Here is a 27,744-nt window from a genome sequence, read left to right on the forward strand (position 1 = left end):
CTCCCCTCAACAGTTCTCCCCTTAACAGCTCTCCCCTCAACAGCTCTCCCCTCATCAGCTCTCCCCTCAACAGCTCTCCCCTCAACAGTTCTCCCCTCAACAGCTCTCCCCATCAACAGCTCTCCCCTCAACAGCTCTCCTCATCATCAGCTCTCCCCATCAACAGCTCTCCCCTCAACAGCTCTCCTCATCATCAGCTCTCCCCTCAACAGCTCTGCCCTCAACAGCTCTCCCAATCAACAGCTCTCCCCTCAACAGCACTCCTCATCATCAGCTCTCCCCATCAACAGCTCTCCTCATCATCAGCTCTCCCCTCAACAGCTCTGCCCTCAACAGCTCTCCCCTCAACAGCTCTCCCCATCAACAGCTCTCCTCATCATCAGCTCTCCCCTCAACAGCTCTGCCCTCAACAGCTCTCCCCTCAACAGCTCTCCCCTCAACAGCTCTCCCCATCAACAGCTCTCCCCTCTACAGCTCTCCTCATCAACAGCTCTCCGCTCAACAGCTCTCGCCATCAACATCTGTCCCCATCAAGTCCTTTAGGGATTTACTGGAAGTTTACAGCCAGCAACTTTTACCAGTCCTCCAGCCATAAAGCACTTTATAGTTTTTGTATTTTACTTAATATATAGATGGTGACTGTACAGTACATTATGTTTTTGGCAAAGGGGAAGGAGAGCAGAGCAGTGATGCTCAGTTGGCAATCTGTTGTAGAAGACCACAGCATAACATCGGGTGGGGTAGGATAGGACAGGATATCACTGAGCATAGAGCCGTGAAGGACTGTCCTCCTCTTAGCAAGGGCTGGGCCCTATCCAATCCCCCTCGGGAAGAATCTTTCGCAGCTCAATTCTAATTTATATACGTATAAATAACGGAGGGTGACATTAATAATTGGATCGAAGGCAGGGGCTAAACACACACACACCAGGCCCTCTGCCAAGCGAGGCAGTGTTTTTGCGAACGCTAGTTCAATACTGGCTCAGCATCTTTGGTGTGATTGAATGTGGATGGGGGGGTGGGTGGGAGCATTAATCGCCCGTGCCGCAGTGAGGGGCGTTGTCGGGCCGTCTCGTTTCAACGTCTGACTGTCCTCAACCTCTTGTCTACAGTAGTCTACAGCTAATGTGCTAAAAGCCAACGGTCTGGTTCGGATATGAGGCTATGGTGTTGGACAATTCTGGTCCCAGAGACCCACAGAGTGTGCAGGCTTTGGTTCCACCCCTGCACCAACACACCTGATTCAGTGACTTAACTGATAGTGGTCTTCAATTTAGACCATGATTAGATGAGCTAGGATGGAAGAAAAGACATCCACACACTGTAGCTCTCCAGGACTGGAGATGTACTAGAGTTGTTGAGAGAGTAGTGACTGTATGCTAACTGCTAAAGTGCTATTTCATTGTGGCTGACTGTTTGAAAGACAGTCAAGTTGAAGACAACAAAATAGACCTTACTTTGTAGCTTGTGTCATTTCTTTTAGTTCCAACCACAAATTCAGACCAGTTTGCCATAGTACCATGGTGTAACACAAACAGACTGAAACAGGTGTTGTTAGCAGGCAAATGAGGAACGGTGTTGTTTTGAAGCAGGTACGTCCTGGTTTGCCATCCATTTAAAAATAACTAAGTATGAATGAAGTGGCATCCTTCAAATAACCTCTTAAGTTTTGCTAAGGAGTATCAAAATGAGTTCATTATGAATAACTTGTGATATATTCTAGTGAGGCATGTGAGATGATAAGCTTTGAAACGGGTTCATCGAAGTCCTTCCAATGTCATAATTCATTCACAGAAATACTTTGTTTTATGGACAATGCAAACAATGTCACATACCACAGACCATCAACATCTAAACACCTAACACAAAACAACACTGACAAGAAAAAGAGAGTCTAGTGACCTTCTGCTCATACAAACTGGTTTTAAGATCAGCTCTCCCTGCCTCCATGTCTAACATCATCCATTATGCAGTACTCAACAAAACTGACCCTAGACCAGCTATAGAGAGCAAAAGGTTTTGCAAGAACATGAGACGAAAAGACGTGAAGAAGAAACAAAAGCAGGTGCAGAAGCAAGAGATAGTCTATCAGCAGCTATGGAGCGGCGACGACGACGAGGGAAGATGTATGGAAACAGAGAAGGAAAGGCAGCGAGAGAAAAAGTGTGATAAAAGAAAATTGATATGGAAAGACCACTGCGATAGTTAGTATGCAGCACACAAACACTAGACGCTGAGAGGCGACCATTCTGTAAAAACTAAGAGAGAAGAGAAGGGCACGAGTGAGAGAGAGAGAGAGAAATCAATGAAAAGAGAGAAGAAGGCGGTAGGAGGGGTTTACCTGGGTACTGAGCAGCTCCTGTGTCAGGGGAAAGGGGGAAGGAAAAGAGAGAGAGAGTAGCGTTAGCATTAGCGATAAGCCCCTTTCACCACAGATTAACAGCCCCAAACATCACCAGTGCAGAGGAGAGGTAGCTCACTAGCATAGCGTGAGGCCAACATATGAAGGCAGAGAGAGAGGATTTCTAGGGTGCTTGATTTCTTGATTTCTCAGGGAAAGGGTGAATAGTTTCCTTCATTCAATAGCACACATGGCATTTCAATTCAGTCAATTCGCCAGTAGAAGATTTGACTTTTCAGTTCAGTCACATTCAATATAGCTTGACATAATCATAGTATAATAAACATAGCTTAATATTGAACACCTCAGAATTGGTCTGAATAGCAAGCACAAGCTTATCGGTGGTTCAATTCATATGACAGTAAATGCAAATTACACCATTTCAGAGATGTTAGGTACCAGATTTGTCCATCTGTGTTTTCTGCCATCGCTATCTGCTATCCCCCTGAAAATGAGCATCTTCACCGATAATGCAATTCATTTGTCACCCGTTACATCTTTAAAAACCGCTCTATGCCAACCGAGCATCAGGATTCTGCTCTGAGGCTGGTTCTGATTAGACAACCCATATCCTTTCAACATTTGCCAAATTTCAATCACGGTGACATACTAATTATCAATTCTCCAAGAGACAAGTGGGAGTCTGTTGATTCCTCCTAGTAGCCGAGAAATCAGTTGACATTTTCAGAGTGGAGACTGAAAAGAAAATATATCCTATTTGGTTTCCGTTTATATCCTGAGAGACATTTCAACTTGTATTTGTGGCACAGATGTATTTAATGGATGTCTCAAATGGTCTAAAATGTATCATCGGCTGACATTGTCTAGATTTTATTTCATTGAACTTTGCTGAGCAATCAGCCTGAATCTCTCCAACCATCTACTGATACAAAACAAACCAACATGTAAAAACACAAGTGGTACATCGTTAGAAAAAGGTGTTCCAAAAGGAGTGTCCGGCTGTCCCCATAAGAGAGAGGGTACAAGTAAAACCCTCTGTGGAAAGGGTTCTATATGGAACCTAAAATAGTTCTATCTGGAACCAAAAGGGTTCTACCTAGAACCAAAAAGGGTCCTTCAAAGGGTTCTCCTATGGGGACAGCTGAAGAACCATTTTAGGTTTGAGATAGCACCTTGTTTCTCAGAGTATAGCCTAGTACTAGTAGCCTAATTATGCATATAGAAATGAAGTGTTCAGATTGTCAGCAGGTTAACTACACCAAAGCCCTCCAGGCCTCCATGAACACAGTAATAGATTCATCAACACTGATACATAAAACCAGGTTTCCATCCAACCTTTTTATGCGAATAAAGTCGGATAAAACACTTCACGGCAGAACTGATGGAATGTAAACTTTCCTAATATGTAAATGTTCCAAAATACTCTAGACAAGGTGGGATCTTTTTGTGTCTGTAAAATGTATTATGTGACAAATGGGGGTGGAAACGCCTTTATGCGCAAATATTGATATAATAACCATACTATTAAAGTAAACTTGGAGTCACGCGATGATACATGTATGTTGTGTGGTCCTCCCACTATGACTCGGAGAAAGCATGCAGTTTATTAGGCTTACAGATGGAATAAGTTACGACAAACTTCACAGGGTGGTGAAAGTGCACGGCGATTGATACTCCTTCCCAATAAATATAGAGGGTCTTATTCTGGTGACATGATTAATCTCACTCTTTTGTCCATAATAATCTCATAATGTCGCTCATAATGTCGCTCTAGCTGCGCTCTAGCTAAACATTATTTTTTACTAAACCATCAGTAGAATTGAAAATGCGATGGAAACTAATTTGTAACTTACATGGGAATTTAACCGTAAAAGTCATTTTTATGTGCCCTACGTCATCACGCACATCCTTTTATCAGCAACAAGTTCACTTCTGGTGGGGAAATTTGCATATTGTTTATAATGCAGATATTAGAATATTCACATTACAATCTGTCGCCAATTGGATGGAAACCTGGCTACTGATATGAATTGCCTGACATTGAATATCTTTCTGTTTTTCTCTCTGCACTGTTTGGAAGGGCTCATAAGTAAAGCATTTCACTGTTAGTCTAAACCTGTTGTTTACGAAGCATGTGCTAAATAAAATGTGATTTGATTTTTATTTGAATCACTCATACATGTTTCTTACTCACTCTGCACACACACACACACACACACACACACACACACACACACACACACACACACACACACACACACACACACACACACACACACACACACACACACACACACACACACACACACACACACACACACACACACACACACACACACACCATCACCCATGCTCTCACCATCACCCATTCTGTCGTGATAACAGCCTGTAGGTCTGATATCTAGTTGGAAGTTCACTTTTACACTATTCTATTGGTCAACACATTTTAGCCTTTGATATTAAATTCTCAGACCTTTCTTGATAGTCTATTCCTGTAACTCAACAACAGTCCTGCTCAACAATAGTCCACATTGCTATTTATCTTATGGAGTCAAATGATATGATATGCATTTGATAGACTTTTTGAATATAAATGGCATAGTCTCATTACGGGTTGCAGGTAAGTTATACAGTATATCAAATTATTACCCATTACACACACACACACACACACACACACACACACACACACACACACACACACACACACACACACACACACACACACACACACACACACACACACACACACACACACACACACACACACACACACACAGAGCAAGTACAAAACAAACACAAACACACACGCATACCCAAAACCCCAGCACCACCGCAAGCCAGTCTCCTCTGCTTAAGGATTCCAGTCATGGCCCAGGCCATGGCAACTAAGTGGTTCAGAGAGCCACGGGGGGACCCAGGCCGCCCTGGAGATCAGGTTCCTGGAACACAGGCCAGGGGGAAGGGGCTTGCAATGTTAAGTAAATGCCAGACGGGTGTGAATAACTCTGCATGGCCATTTCAACCCCACTGGTCCTGAGGGGGGCTGCCTGGCTAACCCGCCAACCCCTCTTGCCCGGCATGGCCATGTCGCCGGTATGCAACCATCCAACCCTCCAGCAACCCTGGAGGTGAGGTTAAATGCTGGAACCAGAGAGATGCATTAAACATGAGTCATTTCAAATGAAAGGTAGCTACACCCTACTCTAAAAATGATAGGAACATTAACCAGGGGTCAGACAGGCTGGGCTGCATTAATGAAGGCTTGATGCCTCTCTTTAAAATCACCTCTACAGTCCGCAAGAACACTTCACTTCATAAAATGGCTACAGAACAGCTCAAAGACAGGCCGGCCTTCTCTCTCGCACACACACATCCCCATCCCTATGCATGGACACACACAAACATTTCTGGGTGTGAGAGACCTGCAAGAATCTCTATAGCAGCAGCAAAATATGACCAAGTTCATATTCAAAGCCCCAATAGAAATATGGGCCTTATTGCATATGTAATATGGTTTGTATTGCAGACCTACAGTAGGTTAATAATCCAGACATAGCAATCTGCTACTGTCAGCAAAATCCTATCATGTTAAGGAGCTTCTGACAGCATTAACCCTCTGCTGAACTCTCTACATTAACATTAGTTCAACCCTTTCCTCCACTGACCTAAGGTCTTACTGGAGGAACCATACCACTAACCTTGTCATCCTTGTCAACCTTTTATGTAGTAGTCCCAAAAGTGCAAAGCTCGCCCACCCTGTGCGCCAGCCCCAAATAAAGTGTACCGAAGGTATTTGAAAGAAAATAATAGGCAATCTATTTTTGACCCAGGTCTGAATGGCACAGATCCAGACATGGGGAAGTTGGCGGTAGTTGGGTCCTCCTCTTCCACCCCCACCCCATTCAAAAGGTGGAGTGTAACCGCATTACGTCGTGATTAAATCGGAAATCTGCAGCTGGAGGGCCATGAAATTGGACATGATGAGTGTGCCACATTAAAAAGTAATTATCGATACCGCTCTCCCATTGTCTCCCTTACAAGCCGCTGAAGTGAATCAAAGTCTGAATGAAAATGGATTCAACCTTGTTCCAGTCAACACTGTAACAATTTGTTTTGTTTTCAAAGCCCCAGTGACCCAATTGTGACTACATTACTGTGAGAGCATTCTTCTCGTGATTGAGATCATACTGTATTGTGTGTGTGCCACTGTGACTCTGTGTGTGTGTAAGTGACACAGACTGCAAGAAAGACATCTACATGTCTGAAATATCACTTACTCACACACACACGCAACCACACACACACACACCAGGGGATGAGACGAAGGCCACTGTTGAGCAGGGACACAGTGGAGCTCTATGAAACCAGCCTCTCTCGCTCGTTCTCTCTCTCTCCCCCCTACACTGGAAGCATCGGCTCGCTCATCCACGCTCGGCATCTGAGTCAGTATGGAGAGGGACTTAACAGCTGTCTGCGGCGCCGCGATTAAACGCCTGCGCTGTCATACTGATAAGCTGGCGGTGATGGGAAAATTCCCCCGCCATGTCCCAGCGTGACCTGGGAGAGGAAGGCGAGGTCACCACCACAATCATGGGTGGCGCCGAGAGATTGGGAAAATATCAAACCCGGAGATCTTGGATTAATGTAGGTTTCTTAGTGTTTCAAGAGGGGGGAAAACTATGTGCACTGCAGAGCAGACACAGTGTAGCACTCATTTGGAATATTAAGTTATTTTTGTGTGAGTTTTCCTGTTGCACCGCTGAGACAGGAGAAGTCACAGATGAGGTCTGTTGTTACTAAGCGCTGTGATGCACTGTGCTGATTGTGCACGACGCCTGTAAGGTTAAGATGCACTGAAGTACCATAAGTGGCAAAGAGTCATCATAAAAAAACATGACTCTCGTCATGGCTCTAATGTAAGTCAGGGGTAAACCGCAAACACAACGTGACTCACTCATCTGTAATGGGCCAACTCATTCAGCACTATCTAGGCTAAATAGGCTATACAAAGCATACAGACTGGTTACATAAATGATGAACCATACACGATGTTGGATCTTAATTGGAGCCAGTTCGCTACTTTTGTAAGGGTTGTAAAAATGGAAAGGAAAATCAAGTCTGACATTTCAAAGTGGGAATTACAAACTTCAGAAGCCCTTTTAAACATTAAATACACTTTTTAAAATTCCTACATTGCAGGAAAGTTCTCCTTCAACAGGGTGATCAAGATCCTACACCTGCATGTTAACTTTGCACTTTGCATGTGAATGTACAGTATGTAACCAATGCTGTGTAAGTGCAACTCAAAATAAACATTCCAGGGCCAAGGCAGTTCCAGAGCATTAGGAAAGTATTCAGACCCCTTACATTACAGCCTTATTCTAAAATTGATGACATTTTTCCCATCATCAATCTACCACAAAACCCCACAATGACAACGTGAAAACAGTTTTTTAACAAATGTATGAAACATTAACAAAATTAACAATAAATATTCAGACCCTTTGATATGAGACTCAACATTGAGCTCAAGTGCATCCTGTTTCCATTGATTATCCTTGAGATGTTTCTAAAACGTAATTGGTGTCTACCTGTCTATATAAGGTCTCACAGTTGACAGTGCATGTCAGAGCAAAAACCAATGCATGAGGTAGAAAGGATTGTCCATAGAGCTCCGAGACAGGATTGTGTTGAGGCACAGATCTGGGGAAGGGTAACAAAACATCTCTACAGCATTGAAGGTTCTCAAGAACACAGTGGCCTCCATCATTCTTAAATGGAAGAAGTTTGGAACCATCAAGACTCTTCCTAGAGCTGGCCGCCTGGCCAAACTGAGCAAACTGGGGAGAACCATCTTTGCGGCACACCACCAATCAGGCCTTTATGGTAGAGGCACATGACAGGACGCTTGGAGTTTGTCAAAAGGCACCTAAAGACTCTCAGACCATGAGAAACAAGATTCTCTGGTCTGATGGAACCAAGATTGAACTCTTTGGCCTGAATGACAAACATCACGTCTGGAGGAATCCTGGTATGGTGGAGACAGCATCATGCTTTGGAGATGTTTTTCAGCGTCAGGGACTGGAAGACTAGTCAGGATCGAAGGAAAAATGAAGGGAGCAAAGTACAGAGAGATCCTTGATTAAAACCTGCTCCAGAGCATTAAGGACATTAAGGACCTCAGACTGAGGCAAAAGTTTACCTTCCAACAAGACAACGACCCTAAGCACACAGCCAAGACAACACAGGAGTGAATTCACTGAATGTCCTTGAGTGGCCCAGCCAGAGCCTAGACTTGAACCCGATCTAACATCTCTGAAGAGACTTGAAAATAGCTGTGCAGTGACGCTCCCCATCTAACCTGACAGAGCTTGAGAGGATCTGCAGAAAAGAATGGGAGAAACTCCACAAACAGAGGTGTGCCAAGCTTGTAGCGACTCAAGGTTGTAAACGCAAAGGTTCTTCAACAAAGTACTGAGTAAAGGGTCTGAATACTCATGTACATTTTATATTTAAATATATATATACACACACATTTGCAAAAATGTCTGAAAAACTGTTTTTGGTTTGTCATTATGGGGTATTGTGTGTATACTGATAGAGATAAAAAAAAAAACAATTTAATACATTTTAGAATAAGGCTGTAATGTCACAAAATGTGGAAAAAGTCAAGGGGTCTGAATATTTTCTGAATGCACTGTACATATGGTTGACTACTACTTAGTATTGCAGCAAATAATGTTGTCCATGTAGACAAAAACATGTGCGCAAAAGTGGTAGCCACCATTGTACATAGCTACAAAGCAACTAATCTGTTTTGAGGTTGTATAATTATTCCACTAGTAGTTGCTGTGGTATATAAGGCCATTGGTAATTGTGACATATGGCCCTGATAGTATCACTTGTACAGTACATACAGCCCTACACCAATATTGCGTCTTTTATTGTAGCACTGATGTCCCTATCTGTACCTCCCTCCAACCAAATGTTGCGTTGTGCTTTGGCCAGGAATGTTATCTTATTACAGGTCCCAGTGTTTCCATTTTGGGGAATTAGGCTATCGCGTGCAGGGCTCCGTATTGCTAGCGGGATGGTTGGGGTACAGGGAAAGCACAGATGGACACCACTGACTGGACTGGGGGGGGCTGGAGCGTGACCCGCCACGCTGTCGTGTAATTAAGAGGTTAGGAGGGCCGACCGTGTTCTCATATCAGAGGGGGATTGGTTGGATAGGCCATGGCGTGCGACATAGACACCACGGCAACAAGATTCGCTCGCTCAGTTATTATCTTACAAAACAACCAGGCACCAATACCTGTTTAGATGGCGTGACAAAATAATGGTTCAGATGTGCGCCTGTATTCTTTTTCTCAGTAGGACTAAAGCTGTTTTCGGAATAGCAGTTTACAGAGTGATAGAGGTATGATTTAGGACAAATCCACAGAACAGAATGATGTACCAGCCAAAAGTTTGGACACACCCACTCATTCAAGGGTTTTTCCTTATTAAAAAAAAAGTATTTTACACATTGTAGAATAATAGTGAAGACATCAAAACAATTAAATATTATGTAGTAACCAAAAAAAGAAACTTCAAGACTGTTGTAAAAATTATTCCAGGTGAAGCTGGTTGAGAGAATGCCAAGAGTGTGCAAAGCTGTCATCAAGGCAACGGGTGGCTGCTTTGAAGAATCTCAAATATAAAATATATGTTGATTTGTTTAACACTTTATTGGTTACTACATGATTCCATATGAATTATTTCATAGCTTTGATGTCTTCAGTATTGTTCTACAATGTAGAAAATAGTAAAAATAAAGAAAAACCCTGGAATGAGAAGGTGTGTCCAAACTTTTGACTGGTACTGTATGTCAAACAAAAACCAATGATTGCAAAGTTAAACAAACCATACAACTCTATGCAAAAGGACTACAACTTCCACAAAACAAGTTTTCTTGAAAAACTGTGCAGGTGCAAAGTTTTGTAACAGAATGACAGTTTGTGCCGTTCATGCTGTCATTCTGAATAGAGTTGTTTGGTTTGTTTAACTTCGCAATCATTGTTGTTGTTTGGAATACATTTTAAAATAAACATATTTTGGGATGTAATTTTTATTTGTCGCGAAAGATGTGTCAGTGTTTCTATGTTACAGAAGTGTTCCAAAACATGATTCAAATGACAACTTACCCTACATTTACCATAATGTTGTCATCTAGGCTTTAGAAGAGCAAATCTCAATTCTGGACTTTGAGGTTTATCAACTGAAAGCCTGGATGAAACCATAAGTCAGTGAATATAGGAGCCAGGTTGAACCAAACCAAAGGCACGTCTAGTCTGGGTTGAACCAAACCAAAGGCACGTCTAGTCTGGGTTGAACCAAACCAAAAGGCACGTCTAGTCTGGGTTGAACCAAACCAAAGGCACGTCTAGTCTGGGTTGAACCAAACCAAAAGGCACGTCTAGTCTGGGTTGAACCAAACCAAAGGCACGTCTAGTCTGGGTTGAACCAAACCAAAGGCACGTCTAGTCTGGGTTGAACCAAACCAAAGGCACGTCTAGTCTGGGTTGAACCAAACCAAAGGCACGTCTAGTCTGGGTTGAACCAAACCAAAGGCACGTCTAGTCTGGGCTGAACCAAACCAAAGGCACGTCTAGTCTGGGTTGAACCAAACCAAAGGCACGTCTAGTCTGGGTTGAACCAAACCAAAGGCACGTCTAGTCTGGGTTGAACCAAACTAAAGGCACGTCTAGTCTGGGTTGAACCAAACCAAAGGCACGTCTAGTCTGGGTTGAACCAAACCAAAGGCACGTCTAGTCTGGGTTGAACCAAACCAAAGGCACGTCTAGTCTGGGTTGAACCAAACCAAAGACACGTCTAGTCTGGGTTGAACCAAACCAAAGGCACGTCTAGTCTGGGTTGAACCAAACCAAAGGCACGTCTAGTCTGGGTTGAACCAAACCAAAGGCACGTCTAGTCTGGGTTGAACCAAACCAAAGGCACGTCTAGTCTGGGTTGAACCAAACCAAAGGCACGTCTAGTCTGGGTTGAACCAAACCAAAGGCACGTCTAGTCTGAGTTGAACCAAACCAAAGGCACGTCTAGTCTGGGTTGAACCAAACCAAAGGCACGTCTAGTCTGGGTTGAACCAAACCAAAGGCACGTCTAGTCTGGGTTGAACCAAACCAAAGGCACGTCTAGTCTGGGTTGAACCAAACCAAAAGGCACATCTAGTGTCTTCTCGGACGAGACTTAGCCCAGTTTGAGTCTGGGGTCGTGGCAGGGCCTCAGTCATTATTATTAAATGAGCAGAATGGATTTGTGGTAATGGAAACCCAATGGCTCCAGACAGACATGGAACCGGGGTTACGAGCCCAGCGAATGACACTGATAACCGGACCGCTCAACTGTACCTAGAATGATGGGCCATTCAACGAGCTCCATTCAGGTTGATGCATCGTGCCTGCCGCCACCACACCACTTCCGGGGACAACAAACAAACAGATCTATTTGATGAGTTCGGATTTGAGTTTTCAGGGTCACTTTTTAGAAAACACTTTATACTTTATGGTTGCACTAATGCACTTACACTTTTATGAGCGGATTAGGATCAATTCTAGCCTACTTGTGCATAGGCATACTGATGAATGTATTTAGGCTACAGTCGTTTGTAAGGCTCATACAAGGGGCTATGACTCAAAGGATAATCAAATCAAATTGTCTTGGTCACATACACATATTTTAGCAGATGTTATTGCGGGTGTAGCGAAATTCTTGAGGGTGTGTTCGACAACACAATGCCCAATGTTGGGGCAAAAACGCTTTTCTGAATCTGAAATGTAATACCTAGGACATTAGCCTCTACATTGGTAGATCATAGATAGTGTTATTCAAGGCTTTTCTGCCATTGAAATCCTTGGGTGGGCCGCCTAAGTGTTTTATCAGGTCGCTTTAGTCCGGAAAGTGTCCATTGGAATGGAAAAACACTTTATACAGAACAATATAAAGTATCTGGAAAAGATAATGGAAACTATATGTTTTTTAAAATTGTAGAATCTTTGAGATCTAACAATCACCAAAATAAAAGATACAGTCAGCGAGAATAAAACATTATTATTTATTTATTTTTGCAGTATATTTTGTTATTATGTTTAAGCTAAAGAACACAGTATTAGCCATGGCAAAATGCATAGAATTTCAGGAAATCTGTTTTAAAACTGCCCCCCCAAAAAAGGATAAATATTACTGTAGAACCCTGGACTGAAAAGATACAGAAACCCTGTATTACCGTATACAATACAAGGAATGTAACGAAAGTAATTGAATTACTACTCAATAACAAATATTACATCATGCCAAGAGCAAGACATAGGACAATAAAACACAATGTAGCCTATTTCAGACCAGAATCTGGTCTGGTTTCTTTTTCACATACTGGCAATATATTGCTAATCAAATTGCAATGCTAGGCTATGTGGAGAGATATCAATATCAGAGAGCAATTTATTGAAGAGCGTACTATCACTTTTGTATTCAGAATTTACCAATAGTATTGGGGCCTACAAGATGTATGTTGACGTGCAGAAAAACATTTGGCTATCTACTTTCCATCTGAGATAAACACATATATTTTTCAGAAACCTTCACAATTTAGCCTACATGCCACATATTCAACACATATCCCATCCTGCAGTGAAAATGGGCTTTAGAGGTAGGATAAAAAGTGCTCCAATACAAAGATTTGCTCCAAACCCTTTAGAAACCATGAGTCGGAATGCTGCTGAGACGACAATGCCCTGCCTTTCCATTTCCTCTCTCTCTTAGCCCTGTTTTTGTCTCTTTACTAAATTGAATCATCTTGGTCGGGTCTACATATCATATATTCCTTCGCTGAAATACTAAAACATATCCCATTCTACAAGCTAATACCAGGAGAAGCAGAAATACGGATGCTTTAATCAGCCTGATCAGAGCACACAAAAGAGAGCGTTGCCCGCAGTCAACCATTAGCCACATATTCACTCCTAAGCCCTGTGTTCAAACCTGGAGGCTGCCCTGATGCTGCCTGACAGAAATGGCAACAAGCCCCCACCACCCGCTCATTCTCCTTCACAGGCACTCTCATCTGTGGTGCCGTGGTGAGGGCGATATTCACCGCGGCACAACTCTTCACATACACTAGGCTACATTTTTAGATGGTTGTACTATTTCCGGTCATGGAGGTTCACTCCAATTGTGTTAGTAATTGTCAGCACATCGGTAAAATGACCACCGACCAGGGTAATATGTGTCCATTTGTCATTGAACCTCCAGGTCATTCCCCAACCGGTCCCTATCAAAAGACTGAGAAGGTCAGCATTTGTGAGCATCTGTTTGCTTATACCTAGCAAACGCACCTCATATCGTCTGGTTGTCTGACTTGGGTCGGTGTCTGTGCAATGGAGCTGTGACAATGGACCACTGATGTGCTGGTGATAAAAATTGTGATGCACATGACCCATAGATCTCTGCTGTCTGTCTGGTCACTGATGTAACAGGAGAGCAGGGGGCCTCTCATGATATATGACAACAACATGCTACCGTGACAGTGAGTGCATGTTGGTGGCAGTGGTGGGATACAACAGCATCTCCCCCATTAGTTTTTTTTGTTGCTATGTCAAGCAAAGGCTAGACCCCCACTGAGCCCGGGGCCCATTATTTCTGCACAGCTCAGGCCTCTTGGACTAATCCTCTCATTTAGGAGGTCACTGCTGATCATTATACAGTAGGGTACCATTACATCATCCACTCCAGCATAACATCATCCCACAGCATAAATACATGCCTCCAGGGAATGCTCTGCATTAGCCTCCCTCTTTCCCTCACTCCCTTTCTCTCTCTTTCCCTTTCCCTCTAGCATGCTTCTCTCTCCCTTACTCTATTTCTCTCCCACCTTTTATCCATAGCTCCCTCTCTTTCTCATCCTCTCATATTTCTCAGTGTGTCCAGAGCAGCGTATAATTGAATCTGCAGAGATTGTATGAGCAGGAACAAGTGATGCAGCCGGCTAGTATTCCTGTAGAGGATAACCAGTCAAATAATGTAGGGGGGGGATCACTATGCACGGTCTCTGACAAGGCAAAAGAGAAACACAGGGGATGCAGAATACACAGCCGTTGCTTTTCCCACTGCACTTTGACAAAGACAGGGTCCACTCTTTTCCCACTGCACGTTGACAAAGACAGGGTCCACTATTTTCCCACTGCACTTTGACAAAGACAGGGTCCACTCTTTTCCCACTGCACTTTGACAAAGACAGGGTCCACTCCTTTCCCACTGCACTTTGACAAAGACAGGGTCCACTCTTTTCCCACTGCACTTTGACAAAGACAGGGTCCACTCTTTTCCCACTGCACTTTGACAAAGACAGGGTCCACTCTTTTCCCACTGCAATTTGACAAAGACAGGGTCCACTCTTTTCCCACTGCACTTTGACAAAGACAGGGTCCACTCTTTTCCACTGCACTTTGACAAAGACAGGGTCCACTGCACTTTGACAAAGACAGGGTCCACTCTTTTCCCACTGCACTTTGACAAAGACAGGGTCCACTCTTTTCCCACTGCACTTTGACAAAGACAGGGTCCACTCTTTTTCCACTGCACTTTGACAAAGACAGGGTCCACTCTTTTCCCACTGCACTTTGACAAAGACAGGGTCCACTCTTTTCCCACTGCTCTTTGACAAAGACAGGGTCCACTCTTTTCCGCTGCACTTTGACAAAGACAGGGTCCACTCTTTTCCCACTGCACTTTGACAAAGACAGGGTCCACTCTTTTCCCACTGCACTTTGACAAAGACAGGGTCCACTCTTTTCCCACTGCACTTTGACAAAGACAGGGTCCACTCTTTTCCCACTGCACTTTGACAAAGACAGGGTCCACTCTTTTTCCACTGCACTTTTTCCACTGCACTTTGACAAAGACAGGGTCCACTCTTTTCCACTGCACTTTGACAAAGACAGGGTCCACTCTTTTCCCACTGCACTTTGACAAAGACAGGGTCCACTCTTTTCCCACTGCACTTTGACAAAGACAGGGTCCACTCTTTTCCCACTGCACTTTGACAAAGACAGGGTCCCACTGCACTTTCAGGGTCCACTTTTCCACTGCACTTTGACAAAGACAGGGTCCACTCTTTTCCCACTGCACTTTGACAAAGACAGGGTCCCACTGCACTTTGACAAAGACTCTCTTTTCCCACTGCACTTTGACAAAGACAGGGTCCACTCTTTTCCCACTGCACTTTGACAAAGACAGGGTCCACTCTTTTCCCACTGCACTTTGACAAAGACAGGGTCCACTCTTTTCCCACTGCACTTTGACAAAGACAGGGTCCACTCTTTTTCCACTGCACTTTGACAAAGACAGGGTCCACTCTTTTTCCACTGCACTTTGACAAAGACAGGGTCCACTCTTTTCCCACTGCACTTTGGCAAAGACAGGGTCCACTCTTTTCCCACTGCACTTTGACAAAGACAGGGTCCACTCTTTTTCCACTGCACTTTGACAAAGACAGGGTCCACTCTTTTCCCACTGCACTTTGACAAAGACAGGGTTCACTCTTTTTCCACTGCACTTTGACAAAGACAGGGTCCACTCTTTTCCCACTGCACTTTGGCAAAGACAGGGTCCACTCTTTTCCCACTGCACTTTGACAAAGACAGGGTCCACTCTTTTTCCACTGCACTGATTGTTGTTTTCCCCCCTAAAGCTCCCATTCTGCCTACATTGAGTTGTGGTAAAAAAATAAATCCTTGAATGTCTGGTGTCAAGCCCATGTTGACGGCCCCATCACGTATTTCCCATTGCCTTGGGAAGTACCCATTCCCCTTTTAATCGCACTTATCTGGCGACGGAGGAAAAGCTTGGTTCACAGGCGAACCGCGGGATCCTCGCTTGATTGATCTGTAAACAATTGTGACTATATTTTCACAGACTGTGGTTTAATTTCCAGATAAAACCTGCTCATTAGAAGGGAGTGGCAAGGGGCATCCCTTCCATTCCTCAAATCACTGTCGCAGATGGGACGGCAGACAGCAGACTAATTCAATCGCATCAAAATAACCGCCTCTTGTTGCTTCTAACGCTTATAGTACAACAATTCATCACTCTGCTGAATTCATGAATGTGTAAACCAGAGTCCACTAAAAAAGGCTATATTATTATATCTTACTCCATTGAGTTGACATATATTGGCCATAATACTTAATAAACACCAATTACCTCCAGAAATGGAAAGGGGAAAGAGCAGATGTTTCAACCAATGACAGAGCCCCTTACTCAAAGGGTGGCGGGGAATGATATTTCCTTTTTATGCCACTCTCTAAAAGAGAAGGAATTGTGATGTCACAGGCCCAACAACGTCCCTTCTATCTTCATGTCAGGGAAGAAAGCCCCACCGTCCTTTGAGTAAATCCCAGAAGACATAACATGTATCAGTAACATGTCTATCCTTGAGGACGTCTGAGGGGACTACACAAAATACTCCCGTAGGCTTTGAGTCTCTCTCTTTCTGTGTATCTCTTTTCCCTTCTCAAAGGTCCTTCCTTGCCAGTTAGATAACACAGAGAGAGAGAGAGAGAGAGAGAGAGAGAGAGAGAGAGAGAGAGAGAGAGAGAGAGAGAGAGAGGAAAGTGAGGGAGAGGGTCGCCGCAGTGCGCGTCATTGTCGATGGGCTGAAAATGGGGCAGCTGCTGTTGAATGAGTTGTCATTCATCACACGCCCAGGCTGTCTTCACCTCCCCCCTCCGCGCGGCACACAGGGCTAAACACATTTACCTCAGAGGATTGGCTGCACTTGGTGGTGGCAGTAATTGTCCCGACCCAGGGAATGAGGGAGGGGTAAAAACAACAACCATTCAGGTTCTGCAGAAGATAGCCGCAAACTCTTCCCTTTTACTTGGTGCAAACCTCAGGACCAAAACTTCTACTGTAGTTGTTTGCGGTTGCAGCAGCCATAGAACTCAAATTAGATTGATTCTAATTCGATGGCGGCAGCTACTACGCTGTCATAACACATACTTTGAGAGGAACAAAGAGCGGAGAACAGCGAACAAATGAATTGTCAGCTGTTATTCTAGGTTTAAATGAAGCTATTGACATTCAGGTACAAACCGTCGGTTACGGGGAAAAGGTTACCCGGCGTATTGCAGATATTCCATCACAGAGGCCATCAAATGACATTCTAAATCTCTCCTCACCCAATGAGCAGTGAATCGGTGGTACTATGCGGATATAGCCTGGCCTACCATCATATTAGAAGTGTAGGACAGTAAAATAAGTGGGACATTGCACACTCTCCTGACTCTTAGAAGTTCTAGTAATTTTGCAGAGGTGTTAACCAACAGTCCTTAGCCCTTTGCGCTACACTGTGATGAAGCGTTTGTGTGTGGGTGCGTGTGTGTGTGTGTGTGGGTGCGTGTGCCATTACTGGCAAAATAGCTTATTTTCTGCATACTGATCAGTGCTTCCCCGCATGCCATTACACAGTGCAGATTCTCCCCCCCCAAAAAAAACACAACAATCCCCAGGACATTTTGGCCTGAAATGAAACTAAGGGAGCACTCCATTTTCAAATGGGCATGGGGAAGAAGAACGGCATGACTTCGCTTCAAAATGGTCAACCGGCAACTGGGAGAGAACTCAGAGGAGAGGCAACAAGTGCAATTCTTTGGACCTCTCTTGAGACAAAATAAGACACGAGACAGTAGTGGCTCCTTGACGATGGGCCAAAGCTTTGTCCCCTCTTTGGCTTAATTATTCATCCTTAATGTTGACATTTTGCTGCCCAAAACCCCAAAGCGAGTAAAAATAGCAGTTTGTTTTGAACCACTGAACTTGATGTATAATGTAACTAGATCAGAAAACATCAAATCAGAGAGTATGAAGGAAGTACCTAGGAAATATCCATGCTGAATATGACCAATGGCATAGCTACAAATTACTTGGTCATGCATTATTACCACAACACAGAGTCCACAAAACTAGCCGAACCAACAGAATAAGGTTAGCTTTGGAGCTTGAGGAGAACAACTAGAGTGTAATGGACAACATTCTATTATATTTTGAAGTGGAGCTGCCAACTATAGGCTAGTGGAAACAAGAGAAGATGTGTTCATCACGACAGCTCTGGAACACGATGCGGAACCCTCGATGCCGAGCAATATTGTGAGGCAAACTACCGTGAGAGGATTCGTCTCCTGCCACCCATTTCGTGGCCAAATGTGGTTCTTGTTCCCCAACACAATGACACGGACTGTCGCTACTCCATTTAGACGTCATCCAAAAGACAAGACTAGCTTTCACAGCTGCCACCAATCAAGGCTGTCCACACTGCCACCACTGTACACCTGCCATTCTGGCATATTATGCTCTGGCATAATTCAATTTATCACTCAATCCCATTTTCAGCATCTGTCAGACTTCCACCAGTGGAAGGCAGTGACTTCAAAAAGATTAGGGAATTGTGGTAGATGCGAGGTAGGGAGGGGTGGGAGTAAATAAAATAACGAAGGAAAGACCGAATACGGGAGAAAAAAGGAAGAAAATACATACCATTATGATGTGATGTCTCAATTGAAAGGAGTCATCGGTATCATTTGAAAATGGATTAGAGGGTAAAGTCAGTATCAAACAAATAGCTTTAGATTCAATGCCCTATTTACAAAGGTATTAAGATTTGAGGGAGTGATAAAACTGCATGGGGATGGGGGAGGCTCTTAGAAATGGGTTCTAGCGCTGGAGTTGAGCGCCAAAATCAGAAGAGGGACTTTGAGGATTTCTGTGGCCATTGCAATGAGCCGTATGGATTTTTCTTTCTTTCCCTCTCTCCTCCAGTTAAGAAGAAAAGAGAGTTATTTGGATTTCTGAAGGAAGCTTTGAGAGTAGTACAATGTAGCCCACTGAAGGACGAGAGCGAGGAGTGTTTGGTGTTTGACAAGGCTAGCCTAAGTCTAGATTGTTTAGCCTAAGATCATATGAACCACTCTGAAGAGTGGTTTCCTCTGTTCTTTGTCTGGTCTGTATGCTTCCAATATGAAGTGAAACTCCACCACCACACACCTGCTTTTTCCCTAGTATCATAGTTACACAGGTCAATTAAACTCCTGGACACTTGTCCTGGAAAGGTCATCTCAATATGATGGACATATATGTTCTGCTCAGACACAGAGCCAGATGACTGTACATGATAGTAGGTAAAATGAAATCTACAGGGAATTCCATCATTCTCCAAGCTTCAGTCACACTACAAATCAGGAATACACATTGCCATGAGGCAGTTGACATATTACAACTAAATACACTACACTACAAAAGTATGTGGACACCTGTTCATCAAACATCTTATTCCAAAATCATAGGCAGTAATATGGAGTTGGTCCCCCCTTTGCTGCTATAACAGCCTCTGCACTTCTGGGTAGGCTTTCCACTAGATCTTGTAATATTGCTGCAGCTCCCATTCAGCCACAAGAGCATTAATGAGGTTGGGCACTGATGTTGGGTGAATAGGCCTGGCTCACAGTCGGCGTTCCAATTCAGCCCAAAGGTGTTCGATGGGTTTGAAGTCAGGGCTTTGTGCAGGTCAGTCAAGTTTTTCCACACCGTTTTTGCATGGACCTCGCTTTGTGCACAGGGGCATTGTCATGCTGAAACAGGAAAGGGCCTTCCCCAAACTGCTGCCACAATGTTGGAAGCACAAAATCATCTAGAATGTCATCTTATGCTGTAGTGTTAAGATTTCTCTTCACTGGAACTAAGTGGTTTAGCCCCAGACCATTATTCCTTCTCCACCAAACTTTACAGTTGGCACTATGCATTGGGGCAGGTAGCGTTCTACTGGCATCTGCCAAACCCAGATTCGTCCGACGAACTACCAGATGGTGAAGCGTGATTCATCACTCCAGAGAACGCGTTTCCACTCCACCAGAGTCCAATGGAGGCGGGCTTTACACCACACTTGACATTGCGTAGAGTGATCTTAGGCTTTACGCATTTCATGCTTCAGCACCTGATGTTCCCGTTCTGTGAGAATGTGTGGCCTACCACTTCGCAGCTGAGCAGTTGTTGCTCATAGATGTTTCCACTTCACAATAACAGCACTTACAGTTGACAGGGGCAGCTCTAGCAGGGCGGAAATTTGATGTTACAGGAAGGCCATAAAGATCATCAAGGACATCAACCACCCGAACCACTGCCTGTTCACCCCGCTATCATCCAGAAGGCGAGGTCAGTACAGGTGCATCAAAGCTGGGACCGAGAGACTGAAAAACAGCTTCTATCTCAAGGCCATCAGACTGTTAAACAGCCACCACTAACATTGAGTGGCTGCTGCCAACACACTGTCATTGACACTGACCCAACTCCAGACACTTTAATAATGGGAATTGATGGGAAATGATGTAAATATATCACTAGCCACTTTAAACAATGCTACCTTATATAATGTTACTTACCCTACATTATTCATCTCATATGCATACGTATATACTGTACTCTACATCATCGACTGCATCCTTATGTAATACATGTATCACTAGCCACTTTAACTATGCCACTTTGTTTACTTTGTCTACACACTCATCTCATATGTATATACTGTACTCGATACCATCTACTGTATGCTGCTCTGTACCATCACTCATTCATATATCCTTATGTACATATTCCTTATCCCCTTACACTGTGTATAAGACAGTAGTTTTGGAATTGTTAGTTAGATTACTTGTTGGTTATCACTGCATTGTCGGAACTAGAAGCACAAGCATTTCGCTACACTCGCATTAACATCTGCTAACCATGTGTATGTGACAAATAAAATTTGATTTGATTTGATGAACTGACTTATTGGCAAGGTGGCATCCTATGTCACAGAGCTCTTCAGTACGACCATTCTCCTGCCAATGTGTGTCTATGGAGATTGCATGGCGGTGTGCTCGATTTTATATTTATTATTTACATTTTATGTAACTGGGAGAGATTCCTGAGTTAGCTAATGTTCATTTAACTAAAACTACCCACCTGACAAAACTGGTTGAAACTGGTTGAAATGGTTGAAATGATTATTATTATTCCTTGCATTGGGTAGGAAAGAAAATGATCAATATCTTGTATTTTTACTCTAAAATCACACCATATAAGCTACCTTTTAATCGAGTAATCAACACTGCGGTGAAGTATGTGTATGTGTGCACGTGTAAGTGTATGTGTGTAAGTGTATGTGTGTATATGCCATTTCTCACAAAATGGCAGATTTACTGCATACTGCTAGGTCGGCCTAAGTGTTTCCCCGCATGCCATTACACAGTGCAGATTCCTCCCGAAAAACTACAAGCCCCGGGATATTTTGGCCTGAAATTAAACTCTAAGGGAGCAGTCCATTTTTTAACGGGCATGGAGAAGCAGCACGGCAGTGATGTGCTAATCCACACCGATACAGTGGGATTAGGATAGGTTTAGCAGTGGAAATCAGTGCTCAGACAAGCCAATCAATGACTTTGATTACTATCAAACTGGTGGCACTAGGGCACTTGGTCATTGACAGCAAATCGACTCCTAAATTATTTAATCGTACATTGTGATTCATCACAAAGATGTAGTATGGAGTCCTTCACAAAACAGGTCACTCAATGTGAATGGGTCAAGAAATAATTCCACATCCAATAGAAAACTAATTGTGTCAACATCAGACACACTTACTGTCTTTTGAGTATTCCCCTTATCGCCTAGCGATTTTCCACCTATGAAATTGGCATTATCAAAGCACCATTCTGGTATTGAGACAGGCTGTGACCCCGGTCTGTCATTCACAAAGAGCTCTGAGGGGTTTATTTTTCTGGTTCTTTCCGTGTACTTCCAATTTTTGATCCTCTGCTGACACCTTTGTTTCCCCAGCCAGCCAATCGGATGACAGCCTCCCTGGGTAGTACCATCCATCAGCCTTGACACCAATCACAGAAAAGCACAGCAAACACCGCTTCCTCCAATTTGGATATTATTTCAATGTATTTTTGTGGGGCTCAATCAGACCTGTCACAAACACCTGCTTCCTACTGTCCCGAGCGTGTAAAAAGGAACAGGGGTATATAAACGGTGCTCAAATTTCTAATCTTCACCCACTTTTTTCATCTTTATCCTCCCCACCCTTCCACCTCTTCTTGAAATAGACATGATGCACGCACGAGCACACACACAACCCTCTAACCCCCCACATACACACACACAGCAATCCCTTTCCACGGATATCACAGCTATCAATCAGCCATGGCTTGAGGCTAGAGAAAGAGAGGCTCTTGTGAAGGATACATCTGCTCCATCCCCAGCTCAATTTGTTTGGCATCCCAGGAAATATATGTGGTGCATGGAGCACAAACACGATGTTACCAATCACTCTGTTAAACTGGTGAAGGATGAGAGATCACGGTCCAGGGGAGCAGGATCCTTCTATTTGACACACATGACAAGTCCGTAAGGGCTGGCAGCATGCTGGATGCAAACAAAGTCTTATTTGGTTTCAATATGAATGAACCTATATGCCCTGATGCCCACACAGTTATCCATTACTAACATTACAGTGCATTCGGAAAGAATTCAGACCCCTTAACTTTTCCCACATTTTGTTACGTTACATCCTTATTCTAAAATGGATTAAATTGTGTTTTTTCCCTCATCAATCTACACAAAGCAAAAACAGGCTTAAAAACTGTAATATCACATTTACATAAGTATTCAGACCCTTTACTAGGTACTTTGTTATATATATATATATATATATATATACAGGACAAAACACACATCACGACAAGAGAGACAACAGAACACTATATGAAGAAAGACCTAAGACAACAACATAGCAAGGCAGTTACACATGACAAAGCAGCATGGTAGCAACACAACATGACAATAACAACTGTGGGACTTTATATAGACAGGTGTGTGCCTTACCAAATCATGTTCAATCAATTGAATTTACCACAGGTGGACTCCAATCAAGTTGTAGAAACATCTCAAGGGCGATCAATGGAAACAGGATGCACCTGAGCTCAATTTCGAGTCTCATAGCAAAGGGTCTGAATACTTACGTAAATAAAGCATTTCTGTTTTTGTTTTTTTAGAATACATTTGCAAACGTGTTTTCGCTTTGTCATTATGGGGTATTGTGTGTAGATTGATGAGGAAAAAATACAATTTTAGAATAAGGCTGTAACGTAATAAAAGGTGTAAAAAGTGAATGGGTCTGAATACTTTCCGAATGCATTGTACAATGACCTCAAAAAACTATTGATCTGCCCTCATCCATTGACATGATAAAATAAACGAATCACTGCCAAAAAGGTGCAGGGTGTCATAAAACATCCTAACATAGCCTAGTCTAAAGAATCAGGGGAATCGCCTAATTGACTCCATGTTTAGATCTCATGGCGTTAACACTCAACTCTGATGTTGATAAAACACCTCGCTCCAGCTAATATGTCAGCCTACATCCCTCACGACAGCTGACTTGGAATCCACCGCCTGAGGCTACTAGAACAAAATAATGATGACAAAATACCTTTCTAGGAATCATGTGCAACAGCCTACCTCTCTCTGTTCAACCCCTATTTGCTAACGGCAACCCTTGGTCTGGACAGCTAATAAACCCACAAGGCCAGGGAGGGTGATGACATTTCAGAAGTGGTGTTGTCAAATATGATAATTAGCGCTCCCCTCCCTCTCTATGAAGGTGCCTATTTGGCTGAGTCTCACATACATGTCCACTGAAAGCTGCAAGAAGCCTGACACTCTACTGTAGCGCTCTCCCCTGCTAGCTATCCACTATCGCCCGGGCTCTGTCCATGAAACTGAGTCAAAACAAAAGCAGAACACCACACACACACACACACACACACACACACACACACACACACACACACACACACACACACACACACACACACACACACACACACACACACACACACACACACACACACACACACACACACACACACACACCCCTCCTATCCCGTCGTCTGAGAATGCTGTCTGTGACAAGACGGGAGAGCGGCGGCTACATGGTGGAAACAGACAGACACGGAGAAGGTTTTTCTGAAACCCCGTGTGTATTACACCAAGAGGTGTCTGAGAGCCGGGCCTGCGAATAGGGGAAAATAACAAGTCTTCCCTCTAATAATATCAGACACTCAGTCTGACAGGCCCTGGCGGGGCCGTGTTGTTGGCTCTCTGTCGGGCAAGGCGGTGTAGTGAAGACTGTAAGCTTCCTGAGCCTGGAGAAAGGAAGAATTGATCAGCGAGGATGTTGTGCCTATGGGGCGAGCCAGGTAAACTTCATTTTTTGTTTATACTTCGTTGGTCGAGGGGTCTTTGCTGAGACATGGTGAGATAGTGAGAGAACACAATAGACAACAGCACAATGTAGCAGCAGCAACCCTACGGGCAGTGTCAATACTAAACTCTGCAAACACAAATGGACTCGGATCTGTTACATCCTATGATGCCTATTGATCACATTCAACCAAAGGCAACTGGCTAGCATAAACAACCCGCTCTAATAAAACCGTAATGCTGCACTTTTAATCCCTTACTGGACCCAAGAGAAAATCAACTGTAGCTAAGGATAAACAACTAATTGTGGTTTAGGGCAAGGCTTTAACACTAGGAGAGCTGAGAACGCCATGTGGACTCCTCCCTCCCTTATCAAATTCTCCGACTGAGTCACAAGCAAGTAAGACGTTTTGATGTCTTTATAGTATCGCTTCACGATAATAATAATGAATGATCTTTGTGATGGCTTTAATTCATTGGATTTTAACACTTAAATTGTGGCGTTTTAGTGCTTTTTCATTTGTACATATAGCCTACAGTTACATAAACTAATGAAAATGCTACTGTATTCTTTGAAATAAATGTTCTTTCATATTCTAACCCTCTACTGCACATCGTTGCCTTCAGGCAACAGAAAACCTTTTTGCCCCTCACACCTCCCAAAGTATTATTCTTTCATTCCGACACATGACAATATCATAACATCATCATAATAGAAATATTTTGAATTCCAGTTGTTCTTATGGTGAATGTCTCCATCAAGAGAGAAATGAAGGACCGGTGCATGTCCAAGCATGAAACCAAGCCCACAGGTGACAAAAACCAAGGAACTCCTAAATCCTCGGATCCTTTGCCATTCCATCCGATGACACAAAACAAAAGGGAAAAGTGACAACACAAAGGGACCTCATCCGATATCCACAAAGTACCTTCACTAAAGAAGGAAAAGGGGAAAATTCCATCGCTTTCTCTCCAACTGCACCTTCACCGAACCATAGGTGCAGCAGTGTCGACGTGAGATGCTCCCACGCCCATCAGGTTCTAGCCAGCCTAATTAGGGGAATAAACCCTGCAGTGTCCTCTTCCACTTCCACTGTGCATGACCACTAAGGGGAGGAGCAGCTGCAGCCGCCGCAAACAAACGTATTAAACCAAACAGACCCATGTTGCTGCTGCTGGAGAGGTAAAAAGAGAGAGGGAAAAAGCATTTTGATGCAGACAGGGATGGGGTGGAGGAGAAAGATAGATGTGTGCACATTCTCCATCAGCAAAACACTGTGGATTGGTGTAATTGGCTTATTAGTGATTCAAATTGTGAGGCCTATATCTCCATTCAGAAACATCCCCAGATGGAGGGGGATGTTTGCACTCTGGGGGTAGACTTACCTGAAGAGGATGTATTTATCCAAGTTGAAGTGAGTTGGCGCCGAGCCAATATAGCAATTTGTGACTAAAGAGAGCATGTGCCATCCATCTAGCTTCCGTTTCTTTTCATCTCAGCTTTTCCAAAATAATCACATTCTCAATATGAAATAAATTGGTAAGCTGCCATGTACGTGTCTGTAAGTATGTTTGGAAAAGGATTATGCCCCCCCGACAATACCCTTTAACTGTATTCCAAATGTCTCCAGGACAAGTATCCAAGTATCCAGGTAAATCATTTAAATGACACCATCATGACAAGCCGAAGAAAACAACATGGCAACACATCAATGGTAAACATCTACCCTATATTTTACACAAGCAGCCAGTAAGATATATTGTCAAAACCTTATACAAAAAAGGTGGGGAAGTGTTTACATGGTGACGGAGACTTATCAATCAAAGAGGACAGAAAAATGGCAGCGTCACACTATGTGTCACTATTTGTAGAGGGGAAGATGGAGCGCTTCTCCTGCCACGACGGTTTGACAGTCAGGTCTCGGCGGTGACGGAGAAACCTCACGTCGAGCGCCAACTCAATCTCAACTTCCGAGCATCTCCAGTGCTCCTCCCTTTCTTCCGCATTCTTCCTGGGAACTGGGATCACAGGCTCACTCCTTCTCCGTGATCCCTACCTGCGTGGGAATATTACATGCGCCATTATTGTACATGACATATTGCACGGAGGAAGGAAAATAATGAAACTTCATTTATATCACAAGCGCTTCCCCCACATACCTGCCACCACCACCTCCTCTCCCTGTTTACAACTCGGGAAGCCTGCGCCTCTTATCTTCAAAGCATTACTTTGAAGACAAATGCAAAGGGTGCTTAAATATCACAGGGTTGAGAGGATGTGAATGTCAGTGAGCCGCCAATAATAAATAGCAGAGAGGAGAGCACCTAGAGTCTTGGTGAATATGAGCTGCTAGGTCCCAGAGGTAGAGACCCTGGGCCCATGCATTCTCATTCTAAACCCAAGCTGAGCATCGCTCACCGGGTGTCACACTACTCAGCTAATAGTGCCTTCACTTATTACTCAATACTGTGACTGATTAGGCACTACCGCTGGGTGAGAAGGAAAACTACTATGGATAGTAAGAGATGGGTGAAAATGACAAGTAATGAATGTAAGTCTAGATAAACAAGTAATACAATTTGCGTCTATTATTTTGTTGCAGGCTAAACATTGCCTTTTTTCAAAATTAGTAATCTTAGCGTAGCTAAGAAATATTAAACTCCTTTCAACAAGCCAGAAGTTACTCAGTGATTTGGAAGTTAATGCCCGCGACTGTGATCTGAAAGTTTCAAGTGTTGCCAGTAATGCCAAGTACTGTCTGAAATTTGACCTGCCTAATTCTGATCAAGAGGCGATGGGAAGTACATTAAGCACTGCTCCTAAGGGTCACATTGAAGGCCGATTGTAGACCCTGTGGTTGTGTGCCACATCATCGACTTCCCTGCCGGCCATCACATTGCTATATATTGCAGTTAGCTGATATGTCAAACATCTATACAGGCGTTGTGAGATCTGGCAGGCGACTGCAGGGTAGTCACCCTGGAATCCGATCAGTATATTTATCATTGGGTCGACGAAACAA

General features: G+C 43.6%; 1 protein-coding gene across 4 annotated transcripts in view; it reads right to left on the reverse strand.

Moving 5' to 3' along the window:
- Positions 1-27,744, reverse strand: part of cadm1a (cell adhesion molecule 1a) — a 431,723-nt gene that overhangs the window by 112,569 nt on the left and 291,410 nt on the right. For 3 of the 4 annotated variants that reach the window (XM_035782006.2, XM_035782004.2, XM_035782002.2), the window contains exon 2: positions 2,342-2,359. The exons of the other annotated variant lie outside the window; for it this stretch is intronic. In XM_035782006.2, the coding sequence (XP_035637899.1) occupies positions 2,342-2,359 (18 nt within the window). The remainder of the gene's footprint in view (positions 1-2,341; positions 2,360-27,744) is intronic. 4 annotated transcript variants of the gene reach the window in all.

The sequence above is a fragment of the Oncorhynchus keta genome, chromosome 12 (genome assembly GCF_023373465.1).
Source record: "Oncorhynchus keta strain PuntledgeMale-10-30-2019 chromosome 12, Oket_V2, whole genome shotgun sequence".
In the NCBI taxonomy this organism is placed as follows: domain Eukaryota; kingdom Metazoa; phylum Chordata; class Actinopteri; order Salmoniformes; family Salmonidae; genus Oncorhynchus; species Oncorhynchus keta.